Below are 24,050 nucleotides of genomic sequence, written 5' to 3'. Positions count from 1 at the left end.
GAGCAGGTTAACCTGTACACATGCATCAAAGAGGAGCCTATACACAAAGGCGATACAAAGGAGTAGAATTATGGACAATAAACTACAAAGGAGTATAATTATGGACAATAAACTACGCTATCTCCTAGTCATACATGTTTATCCACAGAAAGCTTTCACTTTGGCAAGAAAATGTAGAAAACGAGGCTAGGAACGACCCGCACGATTCCTACATATCTCGGTATCTACCAAAAACCCGTAACAGCTGAAGTGAATGACCTTGAACTTCCACTCCCCCTTGATAGGATCAAACGATATGAACTCGGCCCCCTGTTCTTGAGTTTTCTGTGTCAACATCTCCTTGTACTTCTCGACCTTGGGGCCTTCTGTATACTGCTGCCCTGTCCTCTTGTTCATGCACTTGACATTCAAAAGAGTTATCTCAGCCGGCTTGTTAAGACCCTGCCCAACTGGAGGCTTCTTGCTGTCATCACCGTAAACAATCACTTCACGGTTGTTGAACTGGATGATTGACTCCAAGTCAAGCTGTCTTACGTCGGTTTCTCCATAAAACTTGATGCTGCCATACCCGTGCCTGCCAACCACAAAATCTCTGACATGGCAGTAGAAGCCTGGTTCTGCAAGCTCTTTTGCAGCCAGTTCCTGGATGCTAGGTTCGGTATAGTAATCAGCATGGCGAAGTTTGGGCATGAGAGCTTCAATGCCTGCATCGTGCTTGTATGCAGTTGCAGCCTCACCAGGCCTCTGCCCATATATTTTCACATATGAAGAGTCTGTTCCCTTCGGCAGCTGATCATCATCGGTTCTATTTGTCTCATGCAAAGGCTCTGTAAGTGGCATAACCGTGTCAATTTGCTCCCTTGTGTGACCGTTCTCAGCACCACGTTCTGCGTCATTTTAAATGCAAGTGAGAAATGAGAATCTGAAAATAGTTATCTTAATAATTCACCCCAAAAGAGAAGTTTTAAGGAAGGTATATAATACTAGGACTAGTCAAAGAAAACTATCAATAAATCTATCCAAGACAACTAAAGAAAAAGTCCACTCAAGATTTGTTTTTAATTGAACTGCATACATCCAGATTATTAATTTGTTGGTGACCTGATTAATCATCTAGAGATGCTAGGCTAAGAACGAACCTAGTTGGGACTTGGGAGTACTACTAGTAATTGATTAATCATTTTGGATCATGTCACTAAAGATTAATCTGTGCTTTATTGGTCTAGCAGGTATTATCAGATCATGGCAATTGGTATCACAAAAATAATCACTAGCACTATATTAATTGCCTTCAATCAGCATAAAAAAGATGACAAGTCAAAAATAAGGCCCTATATATTATCAAATATACACAAACTACATTTAAACCCACACAATTTACAACTAAGCTCTCCAACCATTGAGGAATTCAAACAGAAACATCTGTAATGCCTGTTTGATACTAGAAATAAGGAATTTCCTCTTCTGCTGAAGACAGGAATTTCCAATAGTCTCTCAAAAAAGACAAATAGATGAAATGAACTTACCATCATTGTCACCTGCATATGGTTCTTTAAAAGTTGGAGCAAATGGCTTTTCTGATACATTACCTGAAGAAAGAATCATCGTTACACATGGTTGGAGTAACAAAATGAATCAAGGCTATTACAACCAAACAGAAAAAATATTCAAGTTGGAGCAACATAGAGAGTGACCAAACATTCAGCAAATAGTATTAGTGAAATTAATTTGATGGAACACTTCTGATGTGCAAGACTAATATTTATTTAAAGAATCAGTTGATAGAAATTACAAAGATCCAGGAAAAGGAAACAACTCACTCACAGTGAGCACTGAAGTTACACAATACATCTTCAAATTTGATATCATGTAAGACAAAAGTTCCAAGCAAAGGTACGTTAACTACCTAACATATCATTATCTCACCAATAACTAGACTCGAAATTGAAACTCTGCAACAGAATGAACAAAGAAATCCAAGATAAAATCTTCTCCTTGAATAAGCATTAGCATGCAAGGATGATGGTCCCAACATGCCCCCTCACAACAGCACTATATTTTTAGACTCATCCTGCTTCAAGAAAATGATACGAGATCCCTTTTGCACCTGACATATTGGATCCATCCTAGTTTCAAAAGAAAGAATATTTGCAGTCTTCATCTAATAAATTAATAAGAAGTCATCATTGCATTGATTCACAGAAGTGCCTTGTACAGAACTGTAGATAGGCCAGACTTACTCTGCCCAGCATCACCATTGGGTTTCTAATCTTTGCCACAAAGTCAACTAGATGTCACCGCCGCCATCGACTTACTAGACCACTGGATACCACAACAATCTAATCACAGACATCATTTATATCCTTTAAACAGTTTAGTTAAGACTACATTTTCTATGGTTTCCCTTATTAAGAACAGAAGCTTCTCTATCATAGCATAGTACTTAAAATAATGCAAAATATCTTAAATGTTCTCCACAAGAAATTATGTAAATGTTAGAAGAACTTATAGGTCTAAAGATCAAATAACTTCTTTAGCGAAAATATGAAAAATGAATTGTTGCTAGATTAACATATAAACAATAAGTTCTGAATTTGAATGGTGTAATCAAGAAATAAATATTAAACCCTAATATGTACAGCATATGAAGCCATTGACATGTAAGAAACAATTGTAAATATTGCTGGTGTGCTAGAGAGATCCATTGAAGATGCAGTAGAGGAAAATCAATGGAATTTAATTTGGAAATTTACAATGAAGACCAACTAGAAAATCCTAAGATCACACCATCATCTTGCCACTGTGTGGGCTGTAAGCCCACAGGTGGTCAATATCCATTGTGTCTGACTGGATATGAGTGGAAAATTTTCAAATCAGTAAGGATTAATCCAGACTAAGATCACTGTGACTGCCTGGGGTCGACCAGGATTAGCCATGAGTTACAACTGAGTCTGATCGATCCACAAACTTTAAGGCCACAAGAATTCTCAATGTCGAATTTATTGGATCAATATCACAACTTTCTTGCACAGAAACTTTGATCACGAGGCTTATTAAATGTTGTACACACAATGTTAAAAATAACTGTCATTACTTGCCTTCTGTTTTACCTCTTTACAGCAAAAGCAACAATAACAATTGGATATTGTTACTGTTTTACCTCTTTACTTGCCTTCTGTTTTACAGCAAAAGCAACAATAACAATTGGATAGAATTTTAACGAAGATGGCCTCTTTCTGGCACTTAACCATCCTGATCTGTAACCTTTGGAAACACTTAAGATAGGAAGATAGGACACAACTTACAGAAACAATTTTATCAAGAGGGATAAGGTGGCCCATAAAAAAAAGTTAGGATTGTACTTGGAGAAAGTAATGCTAGCTTCAGCCATTAACTGTGCAATACAAATTTTGTGAAAATGCATGCAATAGTTCTCGTTTAAAGTTTTATACTTTTGCTGAAGAAAAGATAAGTATCCCCTATGCGTTAAAATCTATTTTTCGTAGCTTTAGAGGACAAAAGATTCAGAGACTGACCAATCGACGTGGTCCTTGTTTTTCTTACTCCTGCAAGTTCCAAATCCTTTTTCACCCTAGAACATGCTTACAGTCGAACTTTTTAGTAGTACAATCCCAAGAAAATTACAAGGGAAACAATTTCAGTTTTCTTGCTAGTTGCCATATGTAACTCCAGTTTCAAGGCCTTATAGTTTTGTAGACCAGTTCATTTCTGGTCTGCAAGTTATTGGATTAGTTCCTTTCTGACTCACATCTGCACCTTGTTTCCAGTTTCTGGACATAAGCACAAAGGAGATCCTGGTCAGTGGTCACTCTAAAACCTGTATAAAGATTCTAGGGAACCCTAAAAGCACACGGACCTTCAATGAAAATAAGGTCATCACAGAACACTCCAAAGCACCCAAATTGCTAATGTATCGCTGAACTTGTTTTCTTCTTTAAATGAGCCAGTTGGTTGCTGCACATGTGAGCCTACAATCTTATACTCTTCTACAATTGAATGTGTTGTTGATCAGCTTAGCATCAGCTCGTAATTTCTTCCTTCAAATTTCATTAATCATAACAAGTAATGCAAAATGAAATGGTGTATCCATTTGCATACTATCCAAGTGACGACTCAAATGACAATTACAGCAAATTGCTCTTATATATCCAAGAATCACTAAGGTTAGACACTCTAATAATACCATATTGAATAAATACTAATCCTCCTTTTTTACCTCAAAAAAAGGTTTTATAACCAACCTAATGAGAAGTGAGAACAAATCAAACCAACTGTACCATACAATATATTGGACACTATTAAAATAGTGTATAATGTTAAAAATTTCTGCAGAAAAATCTTGTTGCGAATTCAAAGTAATCAGGTGGTTAATGCATCCTGAGCGGGAAATATTTTACCATTTTCATTAGCAGTATTAGTTGGTCCACCTTTTAAGATACTTTCTTTTCCCAAACTACTTCGTGAAGGCCATTGCTCCTTTGGGTGAATAATCAGTGACCTAGGGTTTTCTCTGGGAATGAAAAGTGCATCTGCCTTGGGTGTTGAAAGTGTGTCTTCATCATCAGAAAAAAAAGGCACCTGCTATTAGAAAAATAGTGACTTTTCCTCAGGAAAAATGATTAATATAATGCAGGACATCTTTCAAACTTACATTTCATTAACTCATAACCAAATAATTCTTTTTGTTGAAAATCTTATAACAAAATTATTATTGTTGTAAGTTGTCCCAATATCAATCTCTCACCCTTGGGCCATCAGTTTTAGGAGAATATTTCCTTGGAGGTAGCCTAATGCTTCTTTGAGATCTGTGTCTAGGAACCACCAATGGAGAAGTTCTTACTGGAAGAGGCTTATCGGCAACCTGTTAACAGCAAAGAAGTTGTTAATAACTTAAAATTCACATAATGAATCTCTGAAGCATGATATATGATAACAGCACAAATCAATGATAAAATCACAGCATGTACAATCACAAGAAAGATTCTGGTACTTTCCTACAGTGTTCCCTGTCTTGGAAAAAAAAACTTACAGGCATGCTAGAAATTCCATATTGAATTGAAGGGGTGGAGCCCAAACGACCAATTGACATCTGAGGCATTGCTGGAAGTGTTCCGAAAGGATTTGCAACAGGTGCTGGTTGCATGACCATATTGGATTGACTAGAAGCACTGGTTCATAGACAAAGAACAGGATATAGACAGAAAAGGTCAAAACATGTACTTAGGAGATAAGACAGGACTAATAGCAGCATTTTCATGAAGCCTTACATACTGTCCCTTAAAAAAAAAAACATCCCACAGGTTGTTCATTTGCCCTACTGGATAACAACTAAACATCACATACTAGCTTGAGCATTTGAAACAAAAGATAGGATAAGTGAACTGTTGTCCGGTACTCTCACTTCCAATGTAGTAAACAATATATAAGAGATGTTCAGAACAGCTAACAGCATATTTTACCACAATATGCTACTATTCACTTTTACTTAGTACCATTTTAGAAACTCTTGAATAAAGAACCAAAACAGTCATAATTACATGGGAATGGCAACTAAAAACTAAATACAACAATAACAAAGCGGTAATCTGAGGAGAAAAAAGAACAGCAGAAGAAAAGGAACATACGACTGTCCAAAGATGCCTTGATTGAAGATATTTGAAATGCCACCAAAGCCACCAGAAGAGGCTGAAATGCCAGAAAGAAGAAAAAATATGTAATACATAACAAAAACAAGTAGAAGAAAAACTCATCAAACATACTTGGATATGCCTGACCAAAGTTGGCAAAAGAAAATGAACTTGATGTCGGAGCTACCGGTACCGATTGAAAAGGTGTCTGCAGAGAAGGCTGTAAAAGACAAGCAGTAAGTTCAACTACAGAATAATGCAACCAAGTCAGGTATAAAAATTTATTACATGCAAGCATACATGTATATGTAATATGTATATCAAAATCTGACCAAGCCAGCATAACTTGAATATTACTTACAGCTGTTTGACCAAATCCAGCAGGAGTACTTGAAGGAAACAGTGACGGTGTTGAACTGCTGAATAAACTCCCCCCAAAACCAGTGGATTGAGTGCTGAAAAGATTTGATCCAAAAGCAGAGGAGGTTTGCTGAAATCCAGTACTTGGCCCAAAAGGTGATGATGTCTGACCAAAGGGTGAAACAGAAGACTGGAATAACCCAGACGGTTGAGTGTTGCCAAAGGCCAGGCCGGTCCCAAAAGCAGAACTTGACCCTGATAATGAGGAGCCAAAAAGTGAAGTTGAACCAAAGGCAGAAGTTGTTGCTCCACCAAAAGGTGAGGATGCTGAACTTGCACCAAATGCAGAACCAGTAGGGGCACCAAACAGTGAAGCCGTGGAAGAAGTGGAACCAAAAGGGCTTGATGAGGATGTAGTGAATGGTGAGCTAAAAAGTGAAGTAGATGTAGAACCAAATCCAGATGAAGCAAAACTAGGAGGTTTAATAACAAAAGGATTGGAAGGTGCTGTGGAGGAAAAGGGGTTTGCAGCAGATTGGTGAAATGCACCGGTTGAACCAAAAGGGCTGGGTTGAGATGGAGAAGAAAAACTGAGTGGCCCTACAGGCTGTCCAGAAGGATTTGGGCCCCCTATAAGATCACAAACAAAAAAGACCAAGTCAATAGTAGAAGCAGAAAATTGTGGGAAAAGAAATAAACATTAAGACAATGAAGAACAATAGTTATGGAGAATAGCCCCAACCAGGATGAAGAATGCTTTAGGACATACAATTACCAGAGAAAGATACATAAAGCCAAATTCTCACGAGGAAACAAAAGTTTCAGCCACAAAATGCTAATTTTTTTGCCTCAGGAAACAAGGAAACAATTGATCTACATGCCAAATTAGGGTTGTCGTGCTACCTACAGAACTTTCAGCTTTAGAATTTTTTGTTTAAACAGATTCAGAACCTCACTTATTCTGCCGTTTTCAGAAGAAAAAGATATCACCTGGTTAACATGAACTTTGGAGTTGTGCAATAATATGAAAAAAGAAATATTAGCTTTACTAACAGACAAATATAGAAGTTATGCAAGTTCGCCATACCCTGAGAAAAGAGCCACATTGAAAGGGTTAGTTCTTACCTTTGTCACCACGTTGATAGTCTTCCCATCGTAATTCCTCTTGACTCTTATCTTTATATGCAGGCATCGCCGATACTGATTCCAGCTTGCCAGCAGGCTGACTACCAGTGCCACCATCAATGTCAGGTGTTGGACTGTATGCTGCAACTCTTGTTCCTCCAAATGCTGACTGTCCAAAACCTGGGCTACCAAATGTTGGTGTCATCGCCTGAGCACCTGCAAAAGATTAGCACAAGAGGGGAGAACAAAATTCAGAATAGTGATAAGAATACCAATAGGAAGGGATCCAAAAGGGTGAGCAAGAGAAGGGCTTTGATAAATGAGTACACTTCTATTCAAAAACGTACTCCAGAGTCCAGAGCACTATAGGATATAAACAAGAAATTCAAAATAATTACTACACAGACATGCTTTTCAGGTTATTCTGACCTCAAGGAGTATAATTTTTTTGGATAGAAGGACAAAAAGAATTACCAAATGGGGAACTCTGAACACCAAAAGGAGATGGTGACACTCCAAATGGTGTACTTCCAAATGCAGATGCTGACTGCCCAAAGGAAGCGGTGGAACCAAAACTGAAAGAAGGAGCACTTGATACACCAAAAGCAGAAACCGTAGGAGACCCAAACGTGGGAGCAGTAGATGCACCAAATGCTGGTGTACTTGAAGATCCAAACACAGGGGTAGTTGGAGTTCCAAAAGATGGTGTCATTGTTGAACCAAACGCTGGGGAACTTGAAGCCCCAAAAGAAGTTCCTGTGGTACCAAAAAGTGGTGCCGATGTTGAGCCAAATGAAGGAGTTGTAGTACCAAATGCGGGCATGCTTGGGGCACCAAATGCTGGTGAAGTTGTGGCACCAAAAGAAGGGGTGGTCACAGAGCCAAAAGCTGGGGTAGTAGTAGCACCAAATGCAGGTTGACTAGATGCACCAAATGGTGAGGTAGAACCAAAGAGGTTGCTCCCATATGCTGGTTGTGTCTGCTGAAATGTACTACCAAAAGGACTTGATAGACTGGAAGATGACCCAAAGCTCCCAAAAGCTGGCTTCTGCCCAAACAAAGAAGGACCTGCGACAGAGTCACAGAACAATAATAGAAAAGCAAATAATTAAACCCTATCACTTGTAAGCACTATGATTCATATCAGAGAACATGGCACACAAATATCCGACAGTATTGACAGGGCACACTATGAACTGAATTGGAAAGTATCCGGCTATAACATATAAGAGTATAGATTTAACAGGACTTGCAATGAAAATCCGTGGTATCAAATCAGCTACATCAGCTACAACGTATTTACATAAAAGATCATCAATATAAAAGGAGTCATCTAAAGAGAATCCATTGGATCTTCCTGCCAAATATTTCCACCCAAGAGTCTTCCACAAAAACATGCTCAGTTATGTAGTAAAACTCCAAATCAACAAAACTAAGATTGTGCAGAACTTTCATGGAGTTATAACCTAAGCACCAATCCTCCAAACATAGTATTCCCAGCAAAGTATTAATCAGTACAAGGCCTTGTTGAAGACTAAGAAATTAGTTGTGTGACACCCTGGTTTAGTCCCACCCTGATCTAGTCTCGCATTGAAGTGAAAGGAGTGAACATGGTTGTATACCGTACTATATGAGATTACTATCATTAACACCAGCATATGTACATTTTGGATCATATGGTTCTAGGCTCATCAAGTTAATGAGTCAATTCTCTCGCATTTAGCTGCGTTGTCAAAATGGGTACCAGAGCACCTAGCACTAGGATGATTAGGTGATCCAAATAGACAAAGGACTAATCATTAACATGGCTACAAGCATATCATGATATGTAGTTAGTTTTTGGATCTCATGTACTACCCGCCAGAACTGATTTTGTTAGGCTTAATCAAGAGATCAAGGCTTAAATGACGGATGTTGTGACATCCCAATTTAATCATAAATTGGAAGTGTCAGGATGAACACAAATGTATCTATGGCTAAACAGACCTAGTACCATTGACAAGGCTTTAACATTTTCAGTGACATCGTTCTAGGCTCATAAAATTAATGGATTAATTCTCTCATTGAGCTGGGACATGACAAGTTGCTCATGAAAAGGCTAGATCCTCATCATCATCTCACCTAGACTTATCTGTAAATAGATCGATGACATCATATATCCAGCTTACTCAAATAAACATTTTCAGTCCAATCAGCAGCAATAAAAGAGAACTTCACCAATGAAGACTGTATAATATAACAAAGCCTGTGGCATTCACGTAATACAAGCACAGACAGAGACCAATGAGATTCCCATAATATATAGATCAAATCTTTATATGAAGAGTGTTAGCTGTTAACTAAAAACAAATATCTTATTAGTCATAGACCTGTCATAAGACAGAGACTCCAGAAACAATAAATGAAATTTGACGTTCCTTAGAGGTGTCCAGATTCCAGACTAAGATTCTCCTTTCGAATGAAGCTATGTTTTTTTTCAAATAGTCTATCAAAAGCTAGTGCAGAAATATTAGTCACGCATGCACTGGGAGACCTAATTCTTAAAGCCCAATGGCCAAAGAAAAAAGTGAGTAAATAAGCATTTACTTTGTAACAACTCCCAAAGGTAGCTTTTTCTGCAGGATTCAATACTGGGATCATCTGGTAAAGAGTCCTAGTCAACCAGACTACCAAGCTCTTAAATGACATAATTACTTTTTCCTCTTCTAATGGAGAACAAAGATCACCATTCATTCCCCAGAACATCCAGATATAAACAGCACCATCGATTAGCTTATTCTCAGAATAACTCACTTATTTCTTCAGATACTTGAACCAAAGAGGCACTAGGAATACCATGTAGAAAATTACTTGCTAAACTTGACATGTACAACACCAAGTTAGCTAGCAAGCAAAAAACAAATTTACGAAGGATTCCATGCATTAAATCAAAAGCATCAAAAAGTTAATAGCCAATACCAAAAGATTTGATTATGACCACACTAATAATTGCCTGTTCGAGATATACTCACCACCAAAGGAAGAGGAAGAACTGCCAAATGCAGGAGTGGACGATGCCCCAAAAGCAGGCATGGGACTCCCAAAAGCCGGAGACGGAGAAGCACCAAATGCAGGTGTAGAAGGCTGTCCAAAGACACCAGTAGATGTGCTACCAAATATCGAACTCCCTGTCTGTGAACCAAAAGGATTTGGACTTCCAAACGGTTTGGGGGAAAACGGATTAGTGCCACTGGTGCTTGTTTGCCCAAACATTGACTGGGAACCAAATGGACTAGAAGGCTGAGCGAAAGCTGCACAGCAAATTAACCATGATTTTTTCAGAACTAGAGAAGAAATAACAACATAAATCAAAACAAGAGATAAAACAACTCCACGGTAGAGAGAATAAAATTTGCAACTGAAGGCTCAATAAAGCACAAAGACGATTAAGCGAGCCACAATATGAACTCTTGAGAACAAGGCGGCCTGGCAAACAGAGCATCGACATACCAGTACAAGCTAAAGCAAGAATTAGAGAACCCTACAAACATACCCTACAAGGAATTGGAAGGGCACACAAACCAATACACCATCAAACTACCACCAAATCGAGCCCACGAAAACACCACCGATCAAGAACGATATCCTCCCACCGAATCACTCTGAGAAGAAATCTTCACATCATGTGGCATTGACCCGGTTCGAACGAGTCGGTGCGAGCAAGTAGCGTAATCTTTGGAAACCCGATCAGAATCCCTCCGACAGAACCCAAAATCAGAAGAGAAAAAGGACCTAAAAGAACGTATACGAGCACGGGAAGAAGAGAATGTGATCGGACGCGTACGGTTGGTGGAGCCGAACATGGTGACGAATCCTCCTCTCCTCGATCGAAGAAGAACGACTAGGGTTCTGCAGAAGCGGAAAGGTGGAAGAGGGAGTGAGCGCACCACTGACGCTTCGTCGGAAGGCCTCTTTCCGCCCTCTCTCTCTCTCTCTCTCTCCAAAAGCACTACTCATAAGGACACACTGTCTGACCGAGAAGTTGCTTGGCTTATGGAGTTAGCTTGAGGCCAACGCAGTAAAATAAAAATAAAACAAATACTAAAGATAAAACAAAATCAAACGTCAGACGCGCTGTACGCGTAAGGATTGATGACGGGGAAAAGGATCAAGGAGCGGAGCGTAACATGTGATGACGTGGTTGGGAGCGAATGGGACCCACCGCAGTAGGGGACTTCCACTTCTGGCCTTTACGTGTGGCTCAAGAATAATAACGCCATCAGCTTACCTTCACCGCCTCACTAAAGATGACTCGATGAAACATCTGGAAATTTGATGCAAAGTGCATCAATCAATTTGAGGGATCAGTATGTCTCTGTCTCTCTGGAGCTTTGGGATATTCTTGTTATAGCTAAGGCTTACGTGTTTGATTGGACGACGTATTTTAATCGGCTATCTACCTATGAAATGCTAAGTTTAGTGGGCATTATTCCAATGGAAGTGTGTTGTGTGTGAAGATGAAAGTGATGAACGGCAACATTTATTGATGGAATATTCATTTGCTAAAACAATTTGGTACATACTTGAACTACAACTGAAGGGTTGGACACGCAAGAATCCTTGGAACTTGAAAGTACTAATTATAGACGTCTTGTGGTCGACTCGGAAAGGATAAAACATGATGGTTTTGGAAATAGAAAAACTACTGCTCCTATTATTTTCTCGAGGTAACTGCATATATTATATATAGAAGCAAGTCCAATAAATATGAGGAAAATAATATAAAGTAAAGTCTTAGAGGGCTAGTAATTAAATCCATATGGTTCCTTTGATCAGCAGATGGGGGAAGGGGGTGTTGATTTCTATTAAAATTAGTCACTAGGGCTAGTAATTAAACAGAGATAAATTGTTTTTATTCTTTGCAACTTTATAGCATTTTCTTGAGGACATTGCTTGCACCATAAGTCAACTTTATAGTATTTTCCTGCGCAAAGGACAGCAAAAAGCAATACCAACATCTCATCGAGTTATCGTCCCAAAAGTTTGCATGCTTTTAAGTACTAAAGTGGCAATATGAATGGTGTACTACAGGCCCAGCCACGGCAGCATACCTTTTAGCCGCAGCTCTCGGCAATGCAGGCGATCACTTGACCACTGATGTCCCATGATATCGTAGCTCGGAAGAGAGATGCCAGCAAATAAGCACAAATAAACCATGAAACACATTTAATAAATTAACATAACTACATCTACCATTAAGAACTACTAGTAAACAGGTTCGGCCGAGTCGTATCATAAAAGCCCAAACCGTAGTGCAGATAGGATCGGCAAAATACGAACCAACAAAATGGTTCTCGTCCGCTCAGTCAACAAGATGCTATGTTTAAGCACAGACTGAATTTTCCAATTATTTCTTCTTTCTTGCACCCACGGTTTTAGACTTCTTGTTCGTCGAAGTTTCTTTGGCCACTTTTTCCAAATCCTGACAAAAGAAATTCAGCAATGTTCTCAGCAAGGTACTTCTATCATTAACATGCAGAACAATCCCAAATATGCTGTGAAGAGGTTAAGAACAATAATTAGCATTTTGCAATGATCGATCAAGTCAGAAACAGAACAATGGATTCGCATGTAACCATTTGCCAGGCCATCTAAGCTGTCCCAATTCTGTGCATTATCTGAACATGTAGATATATCTCATATGTTTATAATGGCTAAATATCTTATCTAAGCTTGTTTGTGGTTTCACTGGTCAGTCAGTTACCTGAAAAAGAAAAACAAGGGTTTGTTCTTTACAAACTCCGCTTTGACAGCAGATACACAATTGGCATCAGTACAGGCCTTCACATTCAATATGCAAATTCACACTACCTATGACTCACGACTTCCTTGATTCTTTTAAAGACAGTTATGGCAAAGTCACATAAGACAAGTAAATGTTCCATCATCTGGATTTCCTGAAGTTTATTTCAAGTACTCACAGCATAACACATTTACTAAGAGAAACTATTACTCATTCTTTTGACAGCCATGAAGACCAGAAAAAGATGCAAGGAGAGAGGTGGTGGCTATGGCACTTACCTTTCTTTTAGGTGGTGTAGATGCACTTACAACAGGCTTAAAGAACGACTCCAGCCTGAGTAAATGAAAGTGCTCTTGTTGATCACAAGCAAAATAAAACTTCAGTTAACAAAGTAATAGAAAACATACCGTCCTTGAGAAGATTTATTCTTGGCTGCTTTAATCTTGTCTACTGCCTAGAAAATATACACACACCAAATAGCTAAGTACAGAGAAAACTATTTCGTGGGTAGTTGCAATGATCAAACTGCACAAAATACATGCCTTTGTAACTCGATCATTGTTGAAACCATTCTCAGTCACCAGAAAGTTCACAAGACCCTAGGTATGAGAAACAGAAATGCCTGGTTAGGTTGTCCCAAGATGTCTAATATATGGATCGGAAGCACCTTTATTATTTTCGTTAGTTACCTCCTCATCTGGAGCAGTCCACTTCAGCTCTGGTACATCCATAATCACATTAGGTTCTTTGAACAGGTGACGAGCTTCTTGATATGGCCAGTCCTCAGGTATTTGGTACCTGCAATAGAAAGTGCATGCTATGAAGTTGTGTGAAGTCTCAAAGACATAATACAATCAATGGGTCTCCAGAAATGGTGGGCCTCTTGCACCTTCATTAACTAAAAGTCTAAAACAACTAAAGATGTCATAGCTGACATTCATGCATATGCTACATGCAAATATGTAAAGTGACGAGCATGGCCTAGGTGTGCTTAGGACAAATGCAACATAATCGCCTTGAACAAGCTTGAATCGAGACAAAGAACTCACAAGTGGAGATAGCCATCATCTCCAAATCCAAATCTTGCAGATACATAATATACATGATTTGAACAAGCTTGAATTGATATCTATAAATAAGAATATATAATCACATTAAGTGTTGGTGCCAACTGAAGTGTCCAATAACAAGTAACTTTATGCGATACAGGGTGACATGCGATAACATAATAGTTGGGGGATGTCAACAACAGTTCCACAACAAGAAATAACAAGAAAGTGGATTTGCATATATGATTTGCATTTTGGCATAATAATTAATAGGCTAGAAGATTATTCAGGTACACATGGTTTCAAATAAAATTGAAAGCAGGAGAGAATAAAGATAGGTACTATTAGGAAGCATTCAATGAGGGAAGAATATATGGATCTAGTTCAACCAGGACTGACAGATAAGTCACCACTTGGTGTAAGCTAACATATGCTAAAATGGCATTAGTAGCAGTGATTTAAAAAGCGCTAGGCGCCAAAAGGCGCCAAGGTCCAAAAACGCCCGAGGCGCTAGGCGCTCGCCCGAGCGAAGCGAAACGCTAAAATATAAAAATATATAATATAATTAATAAATATAATTATTTAAAATTTTAAATAAAAATATGTTATTTAAAATTTTAAATAATTATATTATTTAATTATAATTATTTAAACAATTATAATTATAATTGTTTAAATTATAAATAATTTAAACAATTATAATTATTTAATTGTAATTATAATTAAATAATTATAATTAAATAATTATTGTTGCTCGCCCAGGCGCTCCCGTGAGCGGCGGCAGTGGCAGCGGCGAGCAACGACAGCGGCAGCGGGAAAGGGAGCGGGAGCGGCGAGCAGCGGGAGGCGCGAGCGGCGACAGCGGGAGCAGGAGCGGCGACAGAGGCAGCGTTTGCGAGCAGCGACAGCGGCGAGCAACGGCAGCGGGAGCAGGAGCGGCGACAGAGGCAGCGTTTGCGAGCAACGACAGCGACGAGCGGCGACAGGAGTGACGAGCAGCGGGAGGCGCGAGCGGCGATAGAGGCAGCGTTTGCGAGCAGCGACAGTGGCGAGCAGCGACAACGGCAGCGAGCAGCGAGATCGGGAGTGGCAGCGGGTTAGGGTTGGGTAAGGGTTATATCGGTTTAGTTGGTTCGATTGAACCAACTAACCAACCGAACCAAGACCGAACCAGACCTAAAATCCTGGTTCCGTCGCCTTGGTTTACCCAGGCGCTCGCCCGAAGCGCCCAGCGCCTGGGCTCGGGTGAGCGCCCAGGCGACACCTGTTTGAAGCGCGCCGCCTGGGAGATTAGCGAGGCGCTCGGGCCTCGCCTCGCCTCGCCCGAGCGCCTTTTTTAATCACTGATTAGTAGACACGAAAATGGTGTCCCGTGAGACATCAGGAGCATTTGCAGAAGAATTATGTAATACATGATGAATCCTGACGAGGATGTCAGGAATCTAACGTAGGAGATTATGACATCTCAGTGATGTACTTCTAACATAACAATATTGATCTACACGTCAGGAAATAGTAAGATGGACTAAATATGTTGGTGAACGCCTGCTACACCCAATTATTAAATCAGCCAGTTCCTCAAGTCATAACAAACTTGGCTTATGGCTTAGCCTTGACTAGTACATCCTTTTGCACTGGACTTTAGCAAGTGGCTTCTCTAATGGGCATGCCAAAGCATTTCAAAAAAAGGGAACAAAACCCAGGATCTAAGTCTTCAATATGCTAGCTAATGAATACAACTTTAATACATAGGTTTGAGCCCTGCCAAGTTAAATGGCCAAGAAGCACAAGATAATATAAGGTGGTAGCAAATTTACTGTAGTTATTTCCTTGTTCAGATACTGATGGCATGTTAACTCATTATTGAAGAAAATGAACTTGTTTTTTGCCAACTAATTACCTGTAACATAGTAAACATACATAAAGTTTAGGCAGAAGCTTTAGAATTACCTGGATAATATATAAAGGCCAACAAGATCCAGAAAGAAAAAAGCATATAGCACAAAAGACAACACCTAATAAGCACAGAAATAAGAAACTACAGGAAAAACAGAGTTTCACTCATGATGATGATTTTTTTAAATAGCTTTATTAACTAATTTGTGACAAGCACGAGATAAATTATTTTTTTCAAAAAGAAGGAAAATTTGAAATTTGGACTGTTATCTTAGAGTTCACAAGTGTAAACTAAAAGTTAAACCATTATTACAAAATAAAAGCTCCGGCACCAATTGTCCTAATTGTTTGAGTGAGGGCTATCATGTGTACATACATACTAGTTGTAGCCAAAAAATTCTAGGAAGTTGAGGTTTAGATAATAATTGATAACACACACAAAACTCAATCCTACCATCAAACAATCTAATTTCCAAGAATAAGTCAATCCTATACATGGCAGGAATGACCTAAGCTGATGACTATACATCCTGAGCACTCCGAAAGATGGACTAACCACCAAAGAACTGCTCTCACAGCATACAAATTCATCCAAAGCATTAGTTTATATGCATATATTATCCTCTTCAAAAGGAATAAGCAAAAAATTAGATACACATAAACTTATGTTTCATGATTTTTCAAAAAATAAATTTCCACTATCATATATAACCAACTTCGGTGAAGTTCGGTGAAATATGCATGTTTCAGGTATTATAATAATGACAAATATTATAAGAAACCTTTAATGAAGGTTTTGTCTATTAAGACAATATACAAGAAAAGAAATGGTAACAAAGAAACCTTTTCCCATAAAAGTATTACGCCTGGTTCTTGTAAAATGAGACAAGAAAAACCACGATACACTTGTTTTTATTTTTTTAACAGAATAAGAACCCTCAAAGTAGAATGCAACGTCAGAGCAATCTGAGATGGAAGACAACAATAGCAAAGTCTGTAGGCAAAACACCTCTAAAAGATATATCATCACAATTGCCACCTATAAGTCAAGTCAAAGCAATCTGCAAACTCATACAGCAAGAATGGCAAAGAACCACCATTTTTGAGAACAAATGATCAAGTTGGCATGTTTCATAGATGTTTGTCTTAAATGCAAGACATTTTTGACACACAAAATTCTGAGAACAAAGGATGAAATCAGCATTTGTTTGGTGGATGTTTGTCTTAAATGCAAGGATGTTTGACACACATAATAGATGCATATGGCTACTCTTTCAACAGCAAACTTGTTCATTCTGAGTATGTTATAAACAATAAAAGAACCAATACAAATATCCATTTTTAAGAAATATGATTGAATAAACTTCATGACGATCAATACCTGTGCTTTATGGTTCTTACAGCTAAGTGTATAAATATCATAAGATCAGGGTATAATCTGGCATCAATCTCAACAGATTAAGATTCAATTTTAATCTTGCTCTACCTTTCTTTGTTTATGTTCTCCAAGATATTCTCTATGCAACCATGCTGCCGAATAAGCTTCAAAGCTGTTTGACCTCCAATACCTGCTTCAAAAGCAATTACTTACAGCTATCTAATCTAGCACAGATCTTCAACACATATAAAGTCAGAAAGAATTGAATGTATCACATGCATAATGATGGAAAATCCATTATGAAACTAAAATTACAAGCATACCAAAAGAAGTAATAATCTGTTCTAGAGCTCATATACACTTTTCTAAATTAAGAATGGGCACCTTACATCAAGATTCTTTGAATATAACTCGAGCATGAATTGAGAAAAGGATGTATTTTTATACTATGTCATACGAGAAAATTTAACAAAAATAAGAAACTTCATCAGATAAGTTTCCAAGTCCCTAACCTTTTCTCGCTTATGCTAGCTTGGGGTTTCTAAATATATAAAGGAGACATTTAGCCAAAATAGACACTAGAGATAAATATTTATGGTTAGACCTAACCAAGGTATCAAGCAAGGTTCGTCATACCGTACCGTACCGGAGTTTCGACCCGGGCTCGGTACGGTATGGTACCGGTGTACCGGGCTGTCACGGACAAACTTCTAAACAAGGTGTTTGATGTAATGCTTATGTATGTCCGTGTCGTTTGGCATGTTCATGCCTTGTACAGAATGTAAAGGGGCGGCCGAAGGCTTAATAGTCCCATTTTAGTTGGGTTGGTGGCCTCTTTAGGCTTGTAAATAAAGATTGTGTCATGTAGACACTTGCGAGAGCTTTTCGGTCTATAATGGACCATTTTACCCTTTGTTGTGCCACTGTTCAGAGCTTGTAATAGTCTGTTTGTAATTTGCATTGTCTATGAAGTGTTTTTCGGAGATGTTTGCTTGTGGATCCCGTTGGAGGCGTTCTCTCTAACCCGTTCTCTCTTTTGGTGGTCCTAAGGGACAATGGGAGGCTTCGGGGAGGCTGACCTTTGCGGACGGACGCGCGAGGGTGCCGCACGACTTAGGCAAATCCAGCTAAGTCCGTGTCAGGGCGGTACACCAGGGCGTACCGAGCTGTACACCCTGGTGTACCGATAATTTTATATTATTTTTGTATACTGTAGCAGTGCTACAGTGTAGTACTGTAGTACTGTAGCGGTACCGGGCAGTCCGCGTACCGAGTACCTGTCGGACTGGTACGGACGGTATGCTTCGGTACGGCAGACACTGGTATCAAGAACCGAACCCATAGCAATGTACCAATATACCATGTGTTGGTATGTCGATAAATACCAAATTTCGGAGAATGCCTGGCAAAAGCTCAAAAACCCCAAAAAAGAAAAAGACTATCTCGAGGTTCCCATGAATTGAAACCTGCATTTACTTGGTGCACCACATTAGATTCTTACATCACAAGAGTAAAAGGGCACCAAGGTTGATTAAGAAATCGGAGGGTATTTATTGCTTTGAATCTGGAAATGCTCATGTATGTGCACCTTGTCATTCCTATTTATGCAAACCCATGTATGTGCACATGCCACACCCATGCACATGCACAAGCAGAAAAATGTGCATAAAAACAAATATATAATCATGTGTGGGCCACCTGGCCATAAGCCTAGTTATTATAGTTATTATAGTTATTAACTTATTATTTCATTGAACTGAATCATGGTGAACGTAGATCACAATACCACAAAGCAAAAACTAATGGGTGATGACAAAATTTTAGGAAGACTAATTATAGCTAAATAAATTTTAGGACAAAATAGCCTTGTTTAAAATAGACATAATGGATGTTAAAACTAGCAGAACATCTAAAACATTCCCATTTGTTTAGTGCTGGTACCACATTCAACGTAAGACCTTGTCATTCTTGTTCCCTCTTGCCAGTGACAATGTCAAATGAGGCATACTTCTTCACTAGTGTGTCCCTGGTGATATTTATGTGGATTCATCTGCAATATTATATCCAGTGGCTAAATTGAATAAGATAGTATAGATAGACTTCCTTAAGCAAGTTCTCTAACTTCACTTATTTAGTAATAGTTTAAGCTCAGAAATAAGATATGAAAAAAGGAACTTTATTACATTTGTCACAATGATACAAAGTATATTGGTCCTCGGATAATAATTGCTGCTGGCACTTCCAACACTGAGCCACTAATTGCCCTATACTGCACTGTTATAGTGAGCCATTAGAACTGAAAGTGGGTCAGATGATATCAATCTAAAAACATTTTCATAGCTGGAAAGAGCTGGACATATATATGTATATGCATGTTATGTCCTATATCAATGTGTCCATATTATGAATCAAAACTTGAGAGATGTGATATAAGTCTTATCTATATCTCAATATATGTCTGAATAACCTTAAAAGAGTGACAAGTATTATCTGGAAATTTTTTAGAGATTTACAAGTACAACTATGTCTAAACAAAAAGAGATTGTTCAATACATTCTCTATGTGTTCTATATATTTCCCTTCTTTAGGTTAAATACAACGTCATATGCAAGAAAGTATACTCATCATCCTAAGCATAGAAGTCCGACAAATATTATCGAAAAGGAATCAAGAATCATGACCAAGGATATCAGAAACATGGGAAACATAAACTTTAGTTATAAGACGATTTGTCAATCAATCTGCACAAATATTTGCATCCATGTGGCTTGTGTTGTATACACTGTTAACGTGCAATATGTGCAAGATGCATCTTACCTTTTATGCTATCACAGTAGTCACATCCAGAGAGAATGCACAAATCAATGAATTGATCCATGCTGAGTTCTAGCTCTTCAAGAACCTGAAACATAAGCATGAGATCTGTGTACTCGTAGTTCAATTAACCAGAGTCTTGTCATTTAAAATAAACATACCTTTGAAACTTCAAATTCCATAACAGGGATTTTTTTGGAGCTGGGATCCATTAAGTGGCGAAGAAATTTCGGTGCTCCAAAAGTTAAAGAATCCATGTCTTCAGATGCAACAGCATATACCTAGACATAAAGACTAAAAAAGATGAAAATATGTTTAGGATATCACAATAAAATAAAATTTATGGAAGCGCATCAGTTACCTTGTCACTTTTGCAAAGAGTTGCACATTGAGCTTCTGCTTCACAAGGTGCCTTTGGAATAAAAAGTGAGAGCTTAGCTTTTTGAAACAAGGCTTAAAAATCAATTAAGGAAACACATGCAACTATTCAAAAAATGCTCATATGCCAAGCCAAATGGACATTGTCATCGTTAGCAGTGCTTGTTGAGCTTGATTCATCATGCAATAAGGAGAAAAAGATAACTTGATGAATGGACAATGCAAAACAATAAAACCAAGTCTCCCTGATATGCTGTAATACTTCATCCTGTATGTGTATGAATGCATCTGTCAATCATTCAACAAACAGCAACTTAAACCAAGTAACTTTACCTCAATGATAGGCACACCCATAAGTCTTAAGAGACGTTTGCAATCGTCATTATGTTGTCTAGTTACCTGTCAAAAAATGGAAACTTTTAGCAAGCAAAACCAAAAATCATCATGAAATTAGTGCATAAGTACAAGGTATACTCAGAGTTTTGCAGAATTACAGTTCAAATTAACTAAACAGTTGTCAGCACTGACTTCCCTAATAATTGGTGATGACTGCTACTAATAAATACTTCTTCAATGCTGATACTGTCTAAAATTCTGAATTTTCGAACTTGATACATTTTACGCGTGATTTCTTGAATAACAAGTCATACATCCATCTATCCTCTTCTTGCCAAATATATAGGAGTTAAATTTGTTACTTTATCAGACTGCTTATCTTTCTTTAGCTTCTTATGTTGATGAATTCGAAACAGCTCTTGAACATTCCATTTACCTATTTGTGTCTTAATAAAATTTGACATCTTCAATCCCAAATCCCACCTAAACAACTGCACCCAAGAGTCAGCTAAGTTGGGAACAAAAAGTCTAGGTTCACGTCAGATTGCCTACATTATTGGTTGTTCACTTACCTTGCCAGTTGGTCACATCACAAACATTGGTCGTAAAAAAATTATCTTTTAAATTATATGCAGTTTGAAATGGCTTTTATTGACCCAGATCCATATTTTCACTATATGGGCCAATTTACTTAAACATAATAAAGATGTAAAATTAAACTTTTCTACTTTATGAATACTAGGTCAGGAAAAACTTAATGATCGAACATATTGAGTCCTTTATAAATGTAATTGAGGATTGTTGATTCAAATAATTATACATCAATATTTTCTTGTTTGTTTTCTGTACAAACACTATGGAAGAAATGGTTGTTGTAAGAGTGGTACCAATGGTAATTCCTGTACCATCTCTGGTTGTTCTTGTCCACATATAAGTCAATCATAAGTAACATAAGACTGAGGCAGATTAACTGCCAAAGCAGACCATGATGTCACCAATAGGTGGACAGCCTGATCTCATAAACAGCTTACAGAAATGCAGCCAATTTTGATGAAACTTTGGACATCCATCCAAAACGAGCAACAGAAATAGAAAGCAATTATAAAATAGCAACGAGATGCTTGCAGTTCGCTTTTTCAGATGTCAAATGCATTACACTAACCAAAAATTAGCTTATTCACTTTGAATACGAACTACATCATATTCCTAATGGTATTCATTTCCCCGTGTCAATCAGACAAGCATTGCATTGTAATATAGTGTTTAATAGCTGCCCAGATAGTTCTTCCAAAAGCATATTAAAAAATAGGTTGAAATATTTGGATTACATCAGCAAGAAACAACTTAAAGCTTCCTTGTGCTAGTTTACACAAGTAAATATCAATATCATTTAGGACTAAAAAGTTGTCAACAAGACCCTCACGGCATATCATCTGTTGAAAACTAAAAACATGTAAAACTACCTTCACTGTCCTTTTGCTATACTTTTCAATCCCCTCTGTGTCACCAGTCTGCAATGGTAGAAGCCATCACCTAAAAGGGTTAAAAACAGAACAAGAGGGACCAGAAGCAGCATGAGGGGAAAAAGAAACAACCTATAAAGTACATCTCAGGTCGTAAGAAAGCACCATTATGGAGAAGCACTTACCTCTATTGCTGTGTTCAGATCCTTGGTTGCATCTTCCCTCTTTGAGTATCTAAAATCACAACAAACTTAGAGAACATCATTATTCAGCCATGAGAATGTAAATAAAAGAAAAAAGAATATAGCAGATTAGCAAAGACTTGCCTCTTGGCAAGTTCTTGTTTCTTCAATTCTGGTGGCTGACCATCAAATACATATCTGGCACCACATCCACAAAAACAGAAACTTGATGCTTTTAATCAAGAGTTCGAGGAAAACCAAAGAACTGGAATAACTGTATTCAAAATAAGAAAATGAAAGGATAGTGTTTGAGATTAAATGCTGACTTACACTGGCTTTATTCCCGACTCCAATAATCTAATAGTTCGATTGAACATCCCTTGCAAGTGACTTTTTTAGACCAAACAAAACGTCAGAACAAGAAGAAGAAATAAATAAACCCACTGAATAGAAATGTTTATCGAGATTCAAACTTTTCTTGTCACTTATAAAGAAACGGAAAGAAGAATAAAACTAAAGAAATGCTTTGTAACCTTGTGACTTCGCCAGCCTCGTTGGTGAGGGTTTCCATACCCGTTCTTCCCACGACAATCTATAAGAAACAAAATGACTGTAAACCATGAATTCGCGTAAGATTAGGGGAAAAAACAGAGAGCTAAAAATCTCAGGCGCTATCTGCCAAAACCCAAAACCCTAGAACTCATCTAACAAGCAGCTCTATGCTAATGGCAAATCCAAATAAGTTCCGAACGAGAAACACTAGGAATGAGGCCAAGAGATGGGGAACGGACGAGGAATTGGTAGATGCTCATGCTGGCATCAATCGCGATCTTCCGGCCGAAATAGCTCTCAAACTTCTGCTCCTTCATGGCCTTGGGGGCGTTATCCGCGAGGAGTTTCGTCAAACCCTAGCAGGGACAGCAGGCAAAGAAGAGTAGGAGACCGCGGTCGCGGTGAGGATGCCAAGAAACAACTGCAATAGACGGAATGAAACGAAACCCTAACCTTGATTCCCATGGCAATGACAATGTCGAAGGGTACCAGCCCAGAGTGGGAGACCGCGGTCGATCAAAAGGAGAAGGAAAAGGAAAATTAAGCTCCTGGGAGGGCTGCTCTCTCCTTTCCCGCGTCACTGACTCATTTATACTGCGTTTGTGTCCTCATGATCCGCCGCTGCTCCGCATACGCCTACGAGTCGGATTGAGCACGCGACGAACCCTAACTAGTCAATTCGAAGGAATGGGAGTTGAGCCGGAAGCAAAGAACCAGCATACCGCACGTGACATTTTAGTAAATACACAGGCATTTATGTGCACGTGTACATATAAACAGAAGTCAATTCTGAAAATATTAGATGGTAAGCTGATGTTCTTTGTTCTCTTTTGACTCTTTTGTAATCGTGCTTTATGAATTATTATAGTTTTATATTCTGAAAAAAAGAACAAAAGAGAGATAGAAAATGATTACAATGACATAAAAATTTATGTTTGGATATATCAAGTTAATGTTTAGATATTCAACATAGTCAAAGATAATCTTGCTCCAATATAATTTTTTTATGATATAATAAGAGGTGATGACATGATATACTAAATTATAAGAAGTACATGTGTTAGTGTAAACAACCTCATGGTCTCGG

The 24,050-nt window shown here is 38.3% G+C and overlaps 2 protein-coding genes across 6 annotated transcripts; both read right to left on the bottom strand.

Moving 5' to 3' along the window:
- Positions 1 to 40: 40 nt before the first annotated feature.
- Positions 41 to 11,140, bottom strand: LOC135631251 (nuclear pore complex protein NUP98A-like). Of its 5 annotated transcripts, none has more exons than XM_065138767.1 (12): positions 10,957 to 11,140; positions 10,145 to 10,423; positions 7,608 to 8,201; positions 7,134 to 7,349; positions 6,010 to 6,638; positions 5,781 to 5,868; positions 5,646 to 5,706; positions 5,051 to 5,189; positions 4,766 to 4,882; positions 4,419 to 4,602; positions 1,527 to 1,589; positions 41 to 887 (listed from the first exon to the last, which is right to left on the bottom strand). In XM_065138767.1, the coding sequence occupies exons 1-12, from the start codon at positions 10,973 to 10,975 to the stop codon at positions 187 to 189; spliced, it is 3,090 nt and encodes a 1,029-aa protein (XP_064994839.1). In that variant the 5' UTR covers positions 10,976 to 11,140; the 3' UTR covers positions 41 to 186. The 5 variants fall into 5 exon arrangements, with proteins under 5 accessions (XP_064994839.1, XP_064994844.1, XP_064994849.1 ...); XM_065138772.1 differs by having other exon boundaries at positions 4,419 to 4,599; XM_065138777.1 differs by having other exon boundaries at positions 5,781 to 5,856; positions 10,957 to 11,125.
- Positions 11,141 to 12,311: 1,171 nt separating this feature from the next.
- Positions 12,312 to 23,650, bottom strand: LOC103978908 (flap endonuclease 1-A). The gene is made up of 17 exons (XM_065138760.1): positions 23,417 to 23,650; positions 23,203 to 23,319; positions 22,945 to 23,003; positions 22,742 to 22,801; positions 22,556 to 22,609; positions 22,415 to 22,463; positions 22,230 to 22,277; positions 20,764 to 20,829; positions 20,414 to 20,464; positions 20,214 to 20,333; positions 20,056 to 20,140; positions 17,347 to 17,428; positions 13,605 to 13,713; positions 13,454 to 13,514; positions 13,323 to 13,365; positions 13,194 to 13,248; positions 12,312 to 12,594 (listed from the first exon to the last, which is right to left on the bottom strand). The coding sequence occupies exons 1-17, from the start codon at positions 23,426 to 23,428 to the stop codon at positions 12,520 to 12,522; spliced, it is 1,146 nt and encodes a 381-aa protein (XP_064994832.1). The 5' UTR covers positions 23,429 to 23,650; the 3' UTR covers positions 12,312 to 12,519.
- Positions 23,651 to 24,050: the final 400 nt, after the last annotated feature.

The sequence above is a fragment of the Musa acuminata genome, chromosome BXJ1-3 (assembly GCF_036884655.1).
Source record: "Musa acuminata AAA Group cultivar baxijiao chromosome BXJ1-3, Cavendish_Baxijiao_AAA, whole genome shotgun sequence".
In the NCBI taxonomy this organism is placed as follows: domain Eukaryota; kingdom Viridiplantae; phylum Streptophyta; class Magnoliopsida; order Zingiberales; family Musaceae; genus Musa; species Musa acuminata.
Note: the sequence above shows the minus strand (reverse complement) of the source record. Positions and strands in the feature narration are given on the sequence as shown.

What these genes read in the sequence shown, in the direction of transcription:
- LOC135631251 (XM_065138767.1), bottom strand. An exon ending in CTATCAACGTGGTGACAAAG is followed by an intron (nt 6,639 to 7,133) that starts GTAAGAACTAAC and finishes GTGATCTTATAG; the next exon opens with GGGGCCCAAATCCTTCTGGA. An exon ending in ATGGAATTTCTAGCATGCCT is followed by an intron (nt 4,883 to 5,050) that starts GTAAGTTTTTTT and finishes TGCTGTTAACAG; the next exon opens with GTTGCCGATAAGCCTCTTCC.
- LOC103978908 (XM_065138760.1), bottom strand. An exon ending in ATCTGAACACAGCAATAGAG is followed by an intron (nt 22,278 to 22,414) that starts GTAAGTGCTTCT and finishes CTACCATTGCAG; the next exon opens with ACTGGTGACACAGAGGGGAT. An exon ending in CTCTTTGCAAAAGTGACAAG is followed by an intron (nt 20,334 to 20,413) that starts GTAACTGATGCG and finishes CTTTATGTCTAG; the next exon opens with GTATATGCTGTTGCATCTGA.